Genomic DNA, 12,332 nt, shown 5'->3' with positions numbered 1-12,332 from the left:
ACCTTGCAAATTCTTTGTTCAAAGTCTGTGTGAGAGGTCCAGTTTGGAGACTGTGTGTGTGTTTGTACCCAGAGTGCAGCAAACTGGAGGACAACATCACATTGTCGAGGTGCTCGGCACCCCAGCTCAGACGGTACGAGTCCTTCTCGTTCTCCTTGGACAGCACTGACACCTGCAGAAAAATAACAGTGCACTGTTAAAACATCAGGAGTGAAAAATGTAAATACAGAGAACAGCAACATTGGATTCCTCAACAACAATATTGAAAAAAAGACTGAGAGATGAGATGGTTTTTTTTTCAAACACTCTGAAGCACCCCCAATCATCACTATTGCTCTGTCTCCGTCTTTCTCTGACTAAATTTCACTATGGTTGGTGCAGTAGGAGAAAATCTCAGATGCATCACCTGATGGCTTGCAATCATGTCCTCAATGAAAACTCCATCCCTCTGATGAAAGCTCTGGTGAATGGGTGTGTGTTGAGACCTGCGGATAAAGCGCAGAGTTAGAGGTCTCACTGTGCTCCCTGAATTATTCTGACTCCTACCTGTCCAGGTTGTGGCTCATGTAGCTGAAGCTGTCCAAGTAATGTCCGGGGAGTGAATCATCTCCAAGCTCTCGGAGGTCCTCTGCTCGCAGGTACTCTCCCCCGTCGCCTGTCATTGTGTCCTCACCTGCTCAACAGACGGGTGGAATGTCACGTACTGTACACAACAACAATAAACTTCTGATCCAACCAACATACATCACTTGTTAGACCAACACACTTTCACTTCAATGATTTGAATACCACACAAGGAAGAATATTAGATGAAGAAGATAAAGGCATTCACTGAAATCCACTGTTAAAAGTTTTGTTGAAGATAGCACTGCAACACCAGAGAGGTTCACAGCAAACAGTGTTTGAGAGGCAGCACTGAATACCTTCCAGCTCCACTGGGAGGTCAGAGAGTGGTTCATCGTCACACCTCAGTGCTAGGAAACAAAAACCTTTGAGACCTAGGTCAACCTCAGAACCCTCCGATCCCTCACATGTTCACACTGTGCTGTTCAGTTGAGTCTTAAAAGGCAAGAAAACTTTTGAATCGACTGTGACTCACCTTCATCATCGGACACGTCCAGCATTTCTGTCATGGTCTCAGGGACGTTCAGTTTGTGTTTTTCTGTGACCGTCTAAAACACACATATTTTTAAATGTTTGATTTGAATTTCAAATGTGTGTGAGTAGTCACTGCGAGCTCACTGTCGTTGTGGTAATGACTTCCTCTGTGACAACTTTCAGTGTGTCCACCACAGAAATGTAGCCCAGGCGCCTCGCAATCGACAGAGCAGTGTTCCCATTCTACCAGGAAGAAGTGAACCTTGTTAGTAGATGCCACTGGACATGAATAACACAAGGTCGAAGCTCACCATTGTAGTGGTATTAGGTTTGGCCCCGTGTTGCAGCAAAACGTTGATGATATGTGTGTTCCCTTGTTGTGCAGCCTGGTGAAGTGGAGTGTATCCATTCTAAGGAGAAAAGGCAGACAGTCAACGCTGTGACAAAGACTACTGAGGTGTAATAAAGGTCCTACCTTGGTCTTGGCATTGACACTGGCCCCTTGCTGCAGGAGGAAGTTCACCATTTTGGCATTTCCGTAGTGACAGGCTACTATGAGAGGAGTGTACCCAAGCTAAAGGAGACAGAGAGTGTCAGGATGACTTCATGAAGGGTCCATGAAGCCTTCATGAACTCCAAACAACAAGACTAAAATGTCTGTTACTGACAATCAAGACTAGAATCAGGAGGCAGCTCCTTCTTTTTTCCATCACTTGCTGACATCATCCTCAACATCAAGGCCTTTTTTGTCACCATCCCCTCCCTCCTCCCTCACGGAGTAGCATGGGCTACCAGTTCTGCAACTCCTCCTCTCCCAACATCCTTTCCTATGCAGTATTTGTTTGTTGTAGTGTCTTTTCAACCCCACTCTGTGCCCCTCCACTGCCCTATCCTTAAGCCACTCCCACTTCTGTTGTCCTATGTCATATCTTTGCGAGTTTCTTGGAAGGGATGTAACTTGACTAACATAATTTCATTGCACCTGTTGTAATGAGAATAAATAACAGACTGTGATTTCTGTAACAATGACTCAGACTACCCTTAGAATAATTTATGGAACCTTCCCAAAGAAGGCACCTTTCATTTCTATTTCAATTAGACATGTAAAACATAATGACAAAGCATGACTGCATGTCCGCACCTTGGTTTGCTGGTCCAAGTTTGCATCATTTTTGGCCAAAACCTCAGCTGCATTGACCCGGTCCTCTTGTGCGGTGAGATGGAGAGGGGTCAGTCCACTCTGTGACACACACGACAGAGTTATAGCTCCATTAGGAGGTAAATGATAGTTCGGTTTAGATCCCTGACCTTGGTTGCTGTGTTGATGTGAGCTCCCTTCCCCAGCAGCAGCGCTGCCATCTCTGCATGTCCTTCCTGGGCAGCCAGGTGTAGAGGACTGACCCCTTGCTTGGTCAGCACATTAGTCTCTGCGCCATACTGTAGCAGTGCTAATGCAATGTTTGTTTGGTTCTTTTTGGCTGCAATGTGAAGCGGTGTGTAGCCATTCTGCACAGGGAAGACGGCACAAATCTTGTTATTTCAAGTGGCAAACACATATGTGACTTGAGGATCATAGTTGACATTTTCTGACAAGGCTCAATATTTTGGAAGCATGACGCTCTGTAAAAATCCATAGATTAGCTGTGTCGCTGTGTAAACCACAGGGTTCAGACTGCGAGAAAAAAGTAGCAGCTTATTACAATTAATATTGTATTTGAGTAAAACCACTGATTTAACAGAAAACATCTCATCTTCACACCTTGGCTGTGGCATGCGGAGAAGCGCCTTTATCCAGCAGAAGCAGAGCAACATCCTGGTTATCATAGTGAGCTGCCACGTGGAGCGGAGTCAGGCCATTCTGTCACAGAAATACCCTCATCAAAAGAAGTCTCAAAACAGAACTGCTGAGTAACAAGTTTGCCACTAACTTGCAGTTCATTCAACAGTCCAAGGATTAAAATAAGCACATGGATCCTGGTCTCACCTTGCCAGCGTCATCGGGCAGAGCTTTGCGCTGTAGAAGTAGTTTGGCTACATCAAGGCTTCCATACTTAGCAGCTACATGCAAGGGAGTGAATCCTTTCTGTAAAGCAGGACAGAGTAGAAGTCAATTGGTAAATCGACTTCAATCTTGTATAATACAACGGCAGAAACAGCTGTTGGACCACATTGCAACGATTTGTTATTTGTCCTGTAAACATGACGGCTCCTCATCAATCACCTTGGTGGCCATTGAATGTGACGCTCCGGCCTCCATTAGTATAGCAGCCGTCTCCACTTGGCCTTCCCGGGCTGAAATATGCAGAGGTGTGTAGCCGTTGGTGGTGGCAGCATCTGGATGGGCCATGTGCTGAAGTAGCAGCTGGACAATATCAGTCTTTCCCAAACGAGATGCAATGTGGAGGGGTGTCTGATCCTCCTGAGAGACATGAGCGAATATTAATGAAGTTGAAGTTCCCATAGTTAAGAATGAAAAGTTCTGGAGAGGACGTTTCCTAATGGAAGTATGTCATAATTGATAGGCTCATATAGTGACGGTGACTCACCCTAGCCATCGCATCCACCAACGCTCCATTGCGCAGCAGGCAGCGAACTACTTCCATCTGACCTGCTCTCGCCGCCATGTGAAGAGCTGTCTCTCCACGCTGCGAGGTGATATGATGTGGAAACTCTATCATTAGGTTGTCAGCCTCGCTGCACAGGACATTTACACAGACAGCTGACAGGAATACTCACAATGTTGCGCACATCAGGTGAAGCTCCGTTTTGCAGAAGAAGCAGAACAATGTTGAGGTGGCCCATGAACGCAGCAACATGGATGGGAGTCAGACCAGACTGCAACGGAATTGCAAGGACAAGACAACGATGAAATGCATTACATCTATCTATCTATCTATCTTGAGGATACTTAATCTCTTTAATGAAGTCATCAAAGAGTGCCACGGCCACAGGTGTTACCTCTGTGATCGCCTGAATGGATGCACCATATTTTATGAGCAGCTCCATCACCTTCACCCTGTTCTTCTTGCAAGCGATGTGGAGAGGAGTGAAGCCGTTCTAGCAGAGAAAATAGAGAAAAAGGTGGCATATTAGTTAAGAAAAATATCAATAACACATATGATAGTTGTGACACTACGGATGTACTGCTGTCCTCAACAATGCTCAACAAAGTTGTTTATCAAAATAGAGCAAGTGAATCCATTGTTATTTACCAGTGCACGAGCATTTGGGTTGGCCTTCTTGTCCAGCAGAAGTTTGGTGACTCTATAGTGACCACAGTGAGCTGCGACATGCAGGGCTGTGAGGTAGTCCAGCGTGACATCATCAACAGGAGCCTTGTGCTGCAGCAGAAGCTTCACACACTCCACATGGTCTCCCTGGGCTGACATGTGAAGTGGTGACAGTCCATTCTATATTTCAAAAAACACATATCATTCAGAAATTATATTTCAATTAACAGCTGAATTATTTTTATAGAGAGAAGAAGACCTTAGTTCTGGCTAGGATTGGTGCTCCTCTCTCCAGCAGCAGCTCGACTGCAGAGTCGTGTCCACTTCTGGCAGCACAGTGCAGAGGGGTTAGTCCATCCTGTGCAGCGGAAAACCAACATTAATGCAGTAGTTAACACAAGAATTAAGTTAAAAAGGAGAGCATACACACCCTGGTTTTAGCATCAATCTGAGCGCCTCTGTCCAAAAGCAGGACACCCATGTTAGTGTTGCCCCTCTTTGAGGCCACGTGCAGGGGTGTGATGCCGTTCTGAAAAAACAGAAATGAACTTCATAAAACGAACCGGCATTTGTGCATACACACATAAATGCAGCCTAGGTCAGCATCTTCTGGTGTCATGAAAATATGATGAAAAATGAAAAGCACCCTCGCTGTGAAGTCCACAGCAGCGCCTCTGTTGAGCAGCAGGGTGGAGACATTCACGTTCCCATAGTGAGCCGCAATGTGCAGCGGTGTGAAGCCGCTCTGTTTGAGAAGGAGAGCAGAGACATTAATGGGGAAAAAAAAGGGAAACATTTCTAAAATGAAATCAAAGCAGCTAAACGGCTGGAACAGCTGATGGGGAAAATCAAGCGGCAAAGAAAAGCATTCTCAGTGGCAGAGAGAAGACCGAAACAGGTTATTTGAGGGCACAGTGGAATGCAGCAAGAAAACATAGCACAAAAGAAAAAGCATGAAAAAAATCCCCCAAAAGTGCACCTGTATAAAGGGCATGCAGCAGCCATGTGATTCTACCATGCTGGCTAAACCAAGTGAGTATGTAGAAGCCGTTCCAAACAAAGAGTTAAACTGAAAATAATTTGTCAACTGAAATACACAGAGAATCTACTCACTAAATGTTTGAGCTGACGCACAAATGGAGTTCTACCTAAAAGCTTCACAGTAAATGTCTATAAAATTGTGGACTGTTTCGCTCCTTACCTTCCCGTTCTGATAGACATGGTGCAATTTGATTAAAAAACAGAGTTAACTTAAAGTTCAACATGTCAAGTAAGAAAAAACTGTCATGCTAACAGAGAAAGTCAAAGACACACAAAGAACAAGAAATAAAGAGGAGAAAATCCCCCAAATAATGAAGTCCTGGCACATTTTCAGCCAATGAATTAGATTATAAAGCTTACATTTTGTGTGATTTAAGAAGATACACAAAAGAAATGTGAGAGAAATGATCATATTAAGGATTCACCAAAGATAACAGTGTTTTTATCCGCCATGCAGGAGTGTAAACAAACAGTGCTGCATGCATACACATGTATCATCAGTCTGCATGCATGACTGCTGGAGAGATTCAATTGACGGTTTTAAGGAGACAAATCTGGAAGAGATGGTCAGATGTGACGGTAAAATGAAGTAGTTCAGTATACCTCCGTGGTTCTATTGACCATCATCTGATTTGGGTTGCATGGAAAGAGTGGAGGAGCAGGGTTTTGGGTTGTTAGGGAAAAAGTGTTTCACAACACAGACATGGAGAGGCACAAGATCACACATTTGGAAAAGAGAAGTCAAGACAAGGATGCTAACCGGAATCTGTTTTTAAACATTTTTCAGTTCAGTCACTTTCCGAGAGCAGACCTGGGCAAATGTTCAAACGTTTCATTGTCCTGTGTTAAAACAGTTTCATGCCTCAAATTTAAAGAGTCACGTTAGTGGAAATAAATAAATAGTTTAAACTATTTATTTATTTTTTTATTTAATAAACCGCATTATGTACCGAGCCGCGCTGCTACAAGTCTGCGCCAGCAGGTGGCGGTATAGCTACACATAATTTTATGCCAAACAAAACAGAAAAAAAGATTTACAATGTAATTGTTTCACATTCACTAGATCAGTGTTTCTCAAGCGTTTTTTTAGCCACCGCACAAATTATTCATTGAAAAAATCCGGAGGCTCACCACCAAAGGAACCTCGGCCAAAGCACACTTGTGCTTAAAGTCTTGTAGAAAATCCCTTTTAATTTGTGAAAAATTGTAGCAACCGACACTTGGTTATTTTGCCATGCTAGTTGCAGACACAAATTTCAAAAAATGCATTTGTTTCAAATGTGTCCAGAGAAGGGGAAATTTGGCAAAATATATCATGATTTATTTACTTTAATTGTCTGTTCCGATTTTATCACTTCTGTTTTGCACATTTTTATTGTAGTTTTAGGTTTCCATACAAATCATTAACATGCCTCAACTTGCTTCTTAACAACGAGTCTTCATCTCTTCACATTTTGGAGTGCACTTATTTCGTTATGCATTTAATTTTGCGCCAACTAAATAACAGAGCTGAGGGTCTACCGGTGTTTTGAAGTGAGATGTCAAGTTAGCTCTGCAGTGCAGACAGTCTTTGGCATCGTGGGTCTGACAAGGATCACTTCATCATTCTGTTGTGAAGGTGTGTGGTCGAGTTAGAGGTGCACCAGGTTTAAAAACAGTTGGAAGTTGCACATTTCACCGGATTCTTTGCTGTAAGAGGAAGAAGAGCCCAGACTGATGGACGAATCAGCGCATCAATATAGATCTATAGTGTATAGAAAGAATGTGACTGAATCCATGTAATCTCCTCGTGTTTGTAGCTCGTGAACACCTCTTAATAGTTCATGATTTAATGTCATATCGCCCACCTCTATCTCTAGAGAAATTAGGAGAAACCGGATCATTTCCCATGGACACACATGACAGTCTATCACGGCAGTAGTTGAAAAACACTGAATTGTAAATGATCAACACAGAATCCTGGATTTCCATTAGCTTCCCCACCCTGATATGGATCAGCGTGGTTGGTTATTATATGTATTCCCAGATCTATATTTTACCATGAATCAGTGTCTGTTTCAGGCTCACGTCCTGGCTTCCATGCTCACCTTGGATTGGACATCTGCATTGTGGTCGTTCTGGAGCAGGAGCGCAGCAGACTTGGTATCGTCCTTTCGTGCTGCAATATGCAGCGCAGGGAGACGCACCTTCCCTTTGGTGTCGTGCTCCAGCAACAGTGAAACCACTGAGTTGTGACCTTGCTGGAGAGCAATGGCAAGTGGAGTGAAGCCATCCTAAAGGAGCAGAAGCAAGTGGACAGGTGTTTAATGCAGGACCAAACAAATATATGAGGACATAGACTGTCATATCTGAAGACTGAATCCACCATAGATGTTTATATGGTGACAACCTCATCACAAATCTATTTATGATAAACAATAATTTCTGTTCATTTTACTGTGTTAAATAAAAAAAGAAGTACCATTCTTGAGATTGATGTGTGCTACCCACATTGAATAAATGCTCCACATATTTTTAACCACATTACCTCTGTGGCAATGCTTTGGTTCCCATCACTCTCCAGCAGGTATCGTACAACCTCCAAATGGTTCTCCTGGGCAGCCATGTAGAGTGGGGTGAAGCCATTCTGCAGACACACATGTAGAGTTCATGCACCCAGGCCAGCAGCACCAAAAGGTCATTCACCAGTGTAGATCTTTCACACTTGTTACAGGCTTTTCACCTGCGACTGAGAATTAACATCCGCTCCTCTCTTCACCAGCAGTCGCACCACTTCCTTCTGGCCGGCCAACGAAGCAATGTGGAGGGCAGTGTTTCCCTTCTGTAGAGGAGAAGGACAGGAAGTCAGCTGGGACTATTAACGACGTTATCCTCGCTGTCATTGGTACATTCCCCAGCCTGTTCCAGAACTGTCCATCAGAGGGCGATAGAGGGCTCTCTTCTCCACACAGTGAACATGACATGGGGAGAAGCCTGACTAGTTCAAGGAGGTAGCTGGCTACTGGACTCCAGTTATCTCCCAAGTGGCAATGATTTTTGTTGACATCCATCTGTATTCATGCAACTAATGAAAGATTTTTTTTAAGAACTATGAGATCCAAACTAAATCAGACAGTGAAGCACTGGTTTAAGTTGGGTGGTTTATTGTATTTTATCAATGTGTCATTTGTCATTTCAATTTGTCATTTGCAGTCACGGAGCCAGTTTGTTGGATGCCACTTTCATAAGGTTACTAAACACTTTCACCACAAAATGACTTCATTGGTTTCTGCTTATCGCTGGAATTCCGAGGTAGCAGGAGGCTTGCGCCAACCCCAATGACAGAGGTGGGGCACACCCGGGACGCACGGCCAGTTAACCCACATGACACAACACAAAAGTATTTTTAACCAAGAGTGAATGAATTAACTGATAGCACAGATTGATCTGGATAGGTCAACTTCATCGGGTAGTTACTTGGCCTACCTTTGTGGAGGAGTCAACTGGGGCTCCTCTTTCCAACAGCTCATCCACCAAGTCCTTGTGTCCCTCCTTGGCTGCTAGGTGGAGAGCATTCAGCCCATTCTAGGAAGAGAAGCACATATAAACCACGTTTATTTCATGTCTCATGATAAAATAGTGGCACATCAAGACTCAAGAAACAGATTCAACTTGACAAATGCATATTATAGGATCAAACCGTTGATGCTGTATTAGTGTGAAGCAACATCAGCAATATACTTCAGTACAATCTCTGGAAGAGACTGTCAACCCCTGCTATCAGTGAACAGCAACAGAAGCAGACCATAGCTGATGTATTTATAAAACATGCACACGCTATCTTAGAAGAATAAGATTCACCTCATCCTCCTCTTCGTCCATTGTGCACACTGTCAGTTAATATAAGTAATTCTGTTCTTTCCTTCTGTTTTCTCAACCTCTACCACTCGTTTTCCACGAATGCCCCTTAAGTTCTATTCCTGTCTCTCTTCTGCCTTCCTTCCTTGTCCTCTATTCTATATTAATGCCCATCCATCTTCATGTGAAACGCTCCGCTGCTGTTCGGTCCTTCTCCACACCCCAGGTCCAAGATCTCCCTTCTTGTTGCTTCTTCCTCCAAAGCCTAAGCTGGCAGTGATTCTAACCAAGATGTTGTGAACACTTCCTTCAGCGCCCCTTCCCCACAGAGAGCATGGGAGTACCCACACACAAATAATACATAGATGGTGACACAGGAGGGCGGATATACACACACACACACACAGCTAGCTGCCAAATGCCACGATAGGTGTCATGTTTCTGCACAGTCATAGAGGGTAAGTAGGACACAAACATGGATACTCATATTTAGAAGCAACTGAAAATGTCAACCTTAAAAAAAAAGAGGAAGACGAAGGCTGTCCTTGGTGGGTGTGCAGAGTACATGATCTATGCGACTGAGATGACTCTAAAAGGGTAATAGCAGGTGCTGCCACCATGTTTCATCCACGCAGTGATACGAGATATTACTGGACTAAATCATGATGCAACGGAATGCAATCACTCGAAAGTTTTTGTGGAACGCGAGGGAGCACCATGTGGGTGCTAAGTTACTTTTAAAGCGTGCACAGATACAGGACAGTACAGGAGATGTCTACATGAACACAAATTTGAATTGTATTTACAGCAACTTCCGAATCTCGATTGTGTATTCATCTAACCCTTCAGAGATTGACAATATGGCAGGTCCTACTTGAAATATAAAACACTTCAACTCCACTGAAAACACTGAGATGGCTGCACCTCTGACACAGCAGAACTCTGCAATCTTACAACAGCATTCCAATCAACCATGATGTTCAGCCAGAAAACACACATGCAGACACAAAGTGATTTAAATCCCTTTTCACTGAGCATTAAAGAGAAGCTTCATTTGCTTAATGGGCATGGGGATCACTGCACGGGCTGCAGGCGGGACGCACACAAAACCAGCCATGTGTGTTCGACACAGCACCACAGCCTTTCACAAACAATAAACATTTTCTGGTGTGTTTTATGGTGTGAACCTTCATATTCTAATGACATCGGCTGTTAAAGTGAAGACAGGAGATTAAAAAGAGCAATATCACTCACCAGGGATTATCAGTGCGGTAGATTAGAGGAGAAAATCTGGCCTTTAATTGTTATCGGACAGGACGTCAATGATGCTAGAACCAAGCAGAACCTGACACATCCTGACTGCAGCTGCTAAGATTCTCCCCTCACAGCTCACAGGCCATGAACCGTCTAGCTGTCTACTGTCAACAGTTAATCCAGCATTTGTAGATCTCAATGTGTACAAGTCACATGGTCAAATCAAAATACATTTAGGCGCAGTGTTTAAAAGCACACTTGTCATATGGACAGTTTTGTTTATCTAATAATACTAAGACTTGTTTTAGACTTGTTGTTTTTATTTATTTATTTATTATTATTTTCTTTTGTAAAAATCCAACTAACTAACTTAGAAATGGCTCATACTTTTGCGGTTCACTCATCACATCTTTATTCGTAAGACAGATGAGTGATTTCACAGCAGCTCTGCAGGCAGTGGACAAAATACTGAGTCTCTCAAACTAGCTTCTGGGCCACAGACTTTTGTGAATCTGGCACTCTGTACCTGGATCTTACTACACAGTTGTAAGTGAGCATGCTCCTGAGTGAAATACTCGCCACGACTCTGCCGTGTGCACATCGACATTCCAATCACACCTGTAGCGTAATAAGATTTTAAATCATGCCATGAATAAAATCCACTACTTATGAAGGTACTAGTATTTCTCTGTAAATGCAAGCACAGCATTTCTGTTATTTCATTTCTGCAGATGTTCCTGCATGCCACACGTCCGATAATGCTGACACAGCTGTTTCACAAAAGCAGCGTGGCAATTGAGTAGAGTGCTTTTTTACAATGACATCAGTCTGATCCGCTTACTTGGTTGGGTGCTGGCAGTTATGAGAAACACTGCAGTTCAGAATGATCGTTTGCCTTTCCTCTCATATAACAATTCTAAATCAATGTTTTAACATTGCTTCATCAATGAAGTCAGAAGAACTATTTCAACACAGTGATTTTTAGACTTTCTGTTTAAATATTCCTTACCATTGTGGAAGCGTAATGTGATTTCAAAATAAAACAAAACAAATTGTATCACTTTAGTTTGCGGAACAAATATTGACTATTTATAATCGAATTACTAGCTTATTTAGGGTCAATAATCAGTAATTGTGATGTTGTTTAGAGCTAAATTTTAATGACAAATCCTGGTTAAAATAAAGTCAGGCATGTGAAGACGCTAATAAATAGTATGTTATGAGATGGACCGACAGCAGGGAGCGCACTGTTGAATGGAAATGTCTTTTTCTTTTTAAGTCAAGCGATTAATCACGATTAAAAAATGTCTGCTTCAGTTATTTCAGTATGAGAATGGATAGGAGCAATATGTTATTGACATATAATGATTAACCAGCATTTATAATTTTTCATATGCAGTGGAGTGGGTACACTAATGTAGACAAGCACCTGTAAACAAATTCCCCTGCATACCATCAATAACAGGATGTTGTTTTTATACTCATGTTTCAAAGCCCCACACAGTCACAGAGATAAATATGAAAATGTCATCCACATATTTGGTCACCTGACAGAAGCTCAAGTGCACTCATGTGACAGACGCCCCAAAAGGCACAAGTCTCCAGTTGCAGAGAGCGTGGCTCAGGTGTGCATAGAGGGTGAAAGGCGCTCTTTAAAAGTCAGGCTTTCCCCTTGCATTTGCAAAACAAAACATGCGGTGCCCATGACAGCGAACGGGGTGAGCAATAGCCACCACCTCTCCGACCACCAATAGCAGCACAGTTGGCACATCTGCTATAAAATTGCCGGAGTGTTGCAAAAGGACAAGCGTAATATGACAATGTGAGTGCCTGACTATTTGGCAGGGCATTTGGATTTACAACTCACAAGTC

The 12,332-nt window shown here is 43.0% G+C and overlaps 1 protein-coding gene across 6 annotated transcripts in view; it reads right to left on the bottom strand.

The window, feature by feature from the left end:
- LOC128754437 (ankyrin-2-like) overlaps positions 1 to 12,332 on the bottom strand; it is a 73,348-nt gene that overhangs the window by 43,005 nt on the left and 18,011 nt on the right. For 3 of the 6 annotated variants that reach the window (XM_053857054.1, XM_053857057.1, XM_053857055.1), the window contains exons 3-25: positions 8,835 to 8,933; positions 8,092 to 8,190; positions 7,897 to 7,995; positions 7,457 to 7,642; positions 4,975 to 5,073; positions 4,759 to 4,857; positions 4,588 to 4,686; positions 4,311 to 4,508; positions 4,057 to 4,155; positions 3,835 to 3,933; positions 3,645 to 3,743; positions 3,320 to 3,517; positions 3,083 to 3,181; positions 2,858 to 2,956; positions 2,407 to 2,604; positions 2,240 to 2,338; positions 1,574 to 1,672; positions 1,410 to 1,508; positions 1,243 to 1,341; positions 1,100 to 1,172; positions 547 to 673; positions 407 to 485; positions 69 to 172 (exon numbers count right to left, since the gene is read on the bottom strand). In XM_053857054.1, the coding sequence (XP_053713029.1) occupies positions 69 to 172; positions 407 to 485; positions 547 to 673; positions 1,100 to 1,172; positions 1,243 to 1,341; positions 1,410 to 1,508; positions 1,574 to 1,672; positions 2,240 to 2,338; positions 2,407 to 2,604; positions 2,858 to 2,956; positions 3,083 to 3,181; positions 3,320 to 3,517; positions 3,645 to 3,743; positions 3,835 to 3,933; positions 4,057 to 4,155; positions 4,311 to 4,508; positions 4,588 to 4,686; positions 4,759 to 4,857; positions 4,975 to 5,073; positions 7,457 to 7,642; positions 7,897 to 7,995; positions 8,092 to 8,190; positions 8,835 to 8,933 (2,648 nt within the window). Of the gene's footprint in view, positions 1 to 68; positions 173 to 406; positions 486 to 546; positions 674 to 1,099; positions 1,173 to 1,242; positions 1,342 to 1,409; positions 1,509 to 1,573; positions 1,673 to 2,239; positions 2,339 to 2,406; positions 2,605 to 2,857; positions 2,957 to 3,082; positions 3,182 to 3,319; positions 3,518 to 3,644; positions 3,744 to 3,834; positions 3,934 to 4,056; positions 4,156 to 4,310; positions 4,509 to 4,587; positions 4,687 to 4,758; positions 4,858 to 4,974; positions 5,074 to 5,529; positions 5,536 to 5,972; positions 5,997 to 7,456; positions 7,643 to 7,896; positions 7,996 to 8,091; positions 8,191 to 8,834; positions 8,934 to 12,332 lie in introns of those variants that run through there. The other 3 variants (XM_053857058.1, XM_053857059.1, XM_053857056.1) reach the window with 2 other exon arrangements.

Source organism: Synchiropus splendidus, chromosome 2 (assembly GCF_027744825.2).
Source record: "Synchiropus splendidus isolate RoL2022-P1 chromosome 2, RoL_Sspl_1.0, whole genome shotgun sequence".
NCBI lineage: Eukaryota > Metazoa > Chordata > Actinopteri > Syngnathiformes > Callionymidae > Synchiropus > Synchiropus splendidus.
The sequence above is the reverse complement of the archived record's forward strand: the minus strand, read 5'-3'. Positions and strand labels throughout refer to the sequence as shown.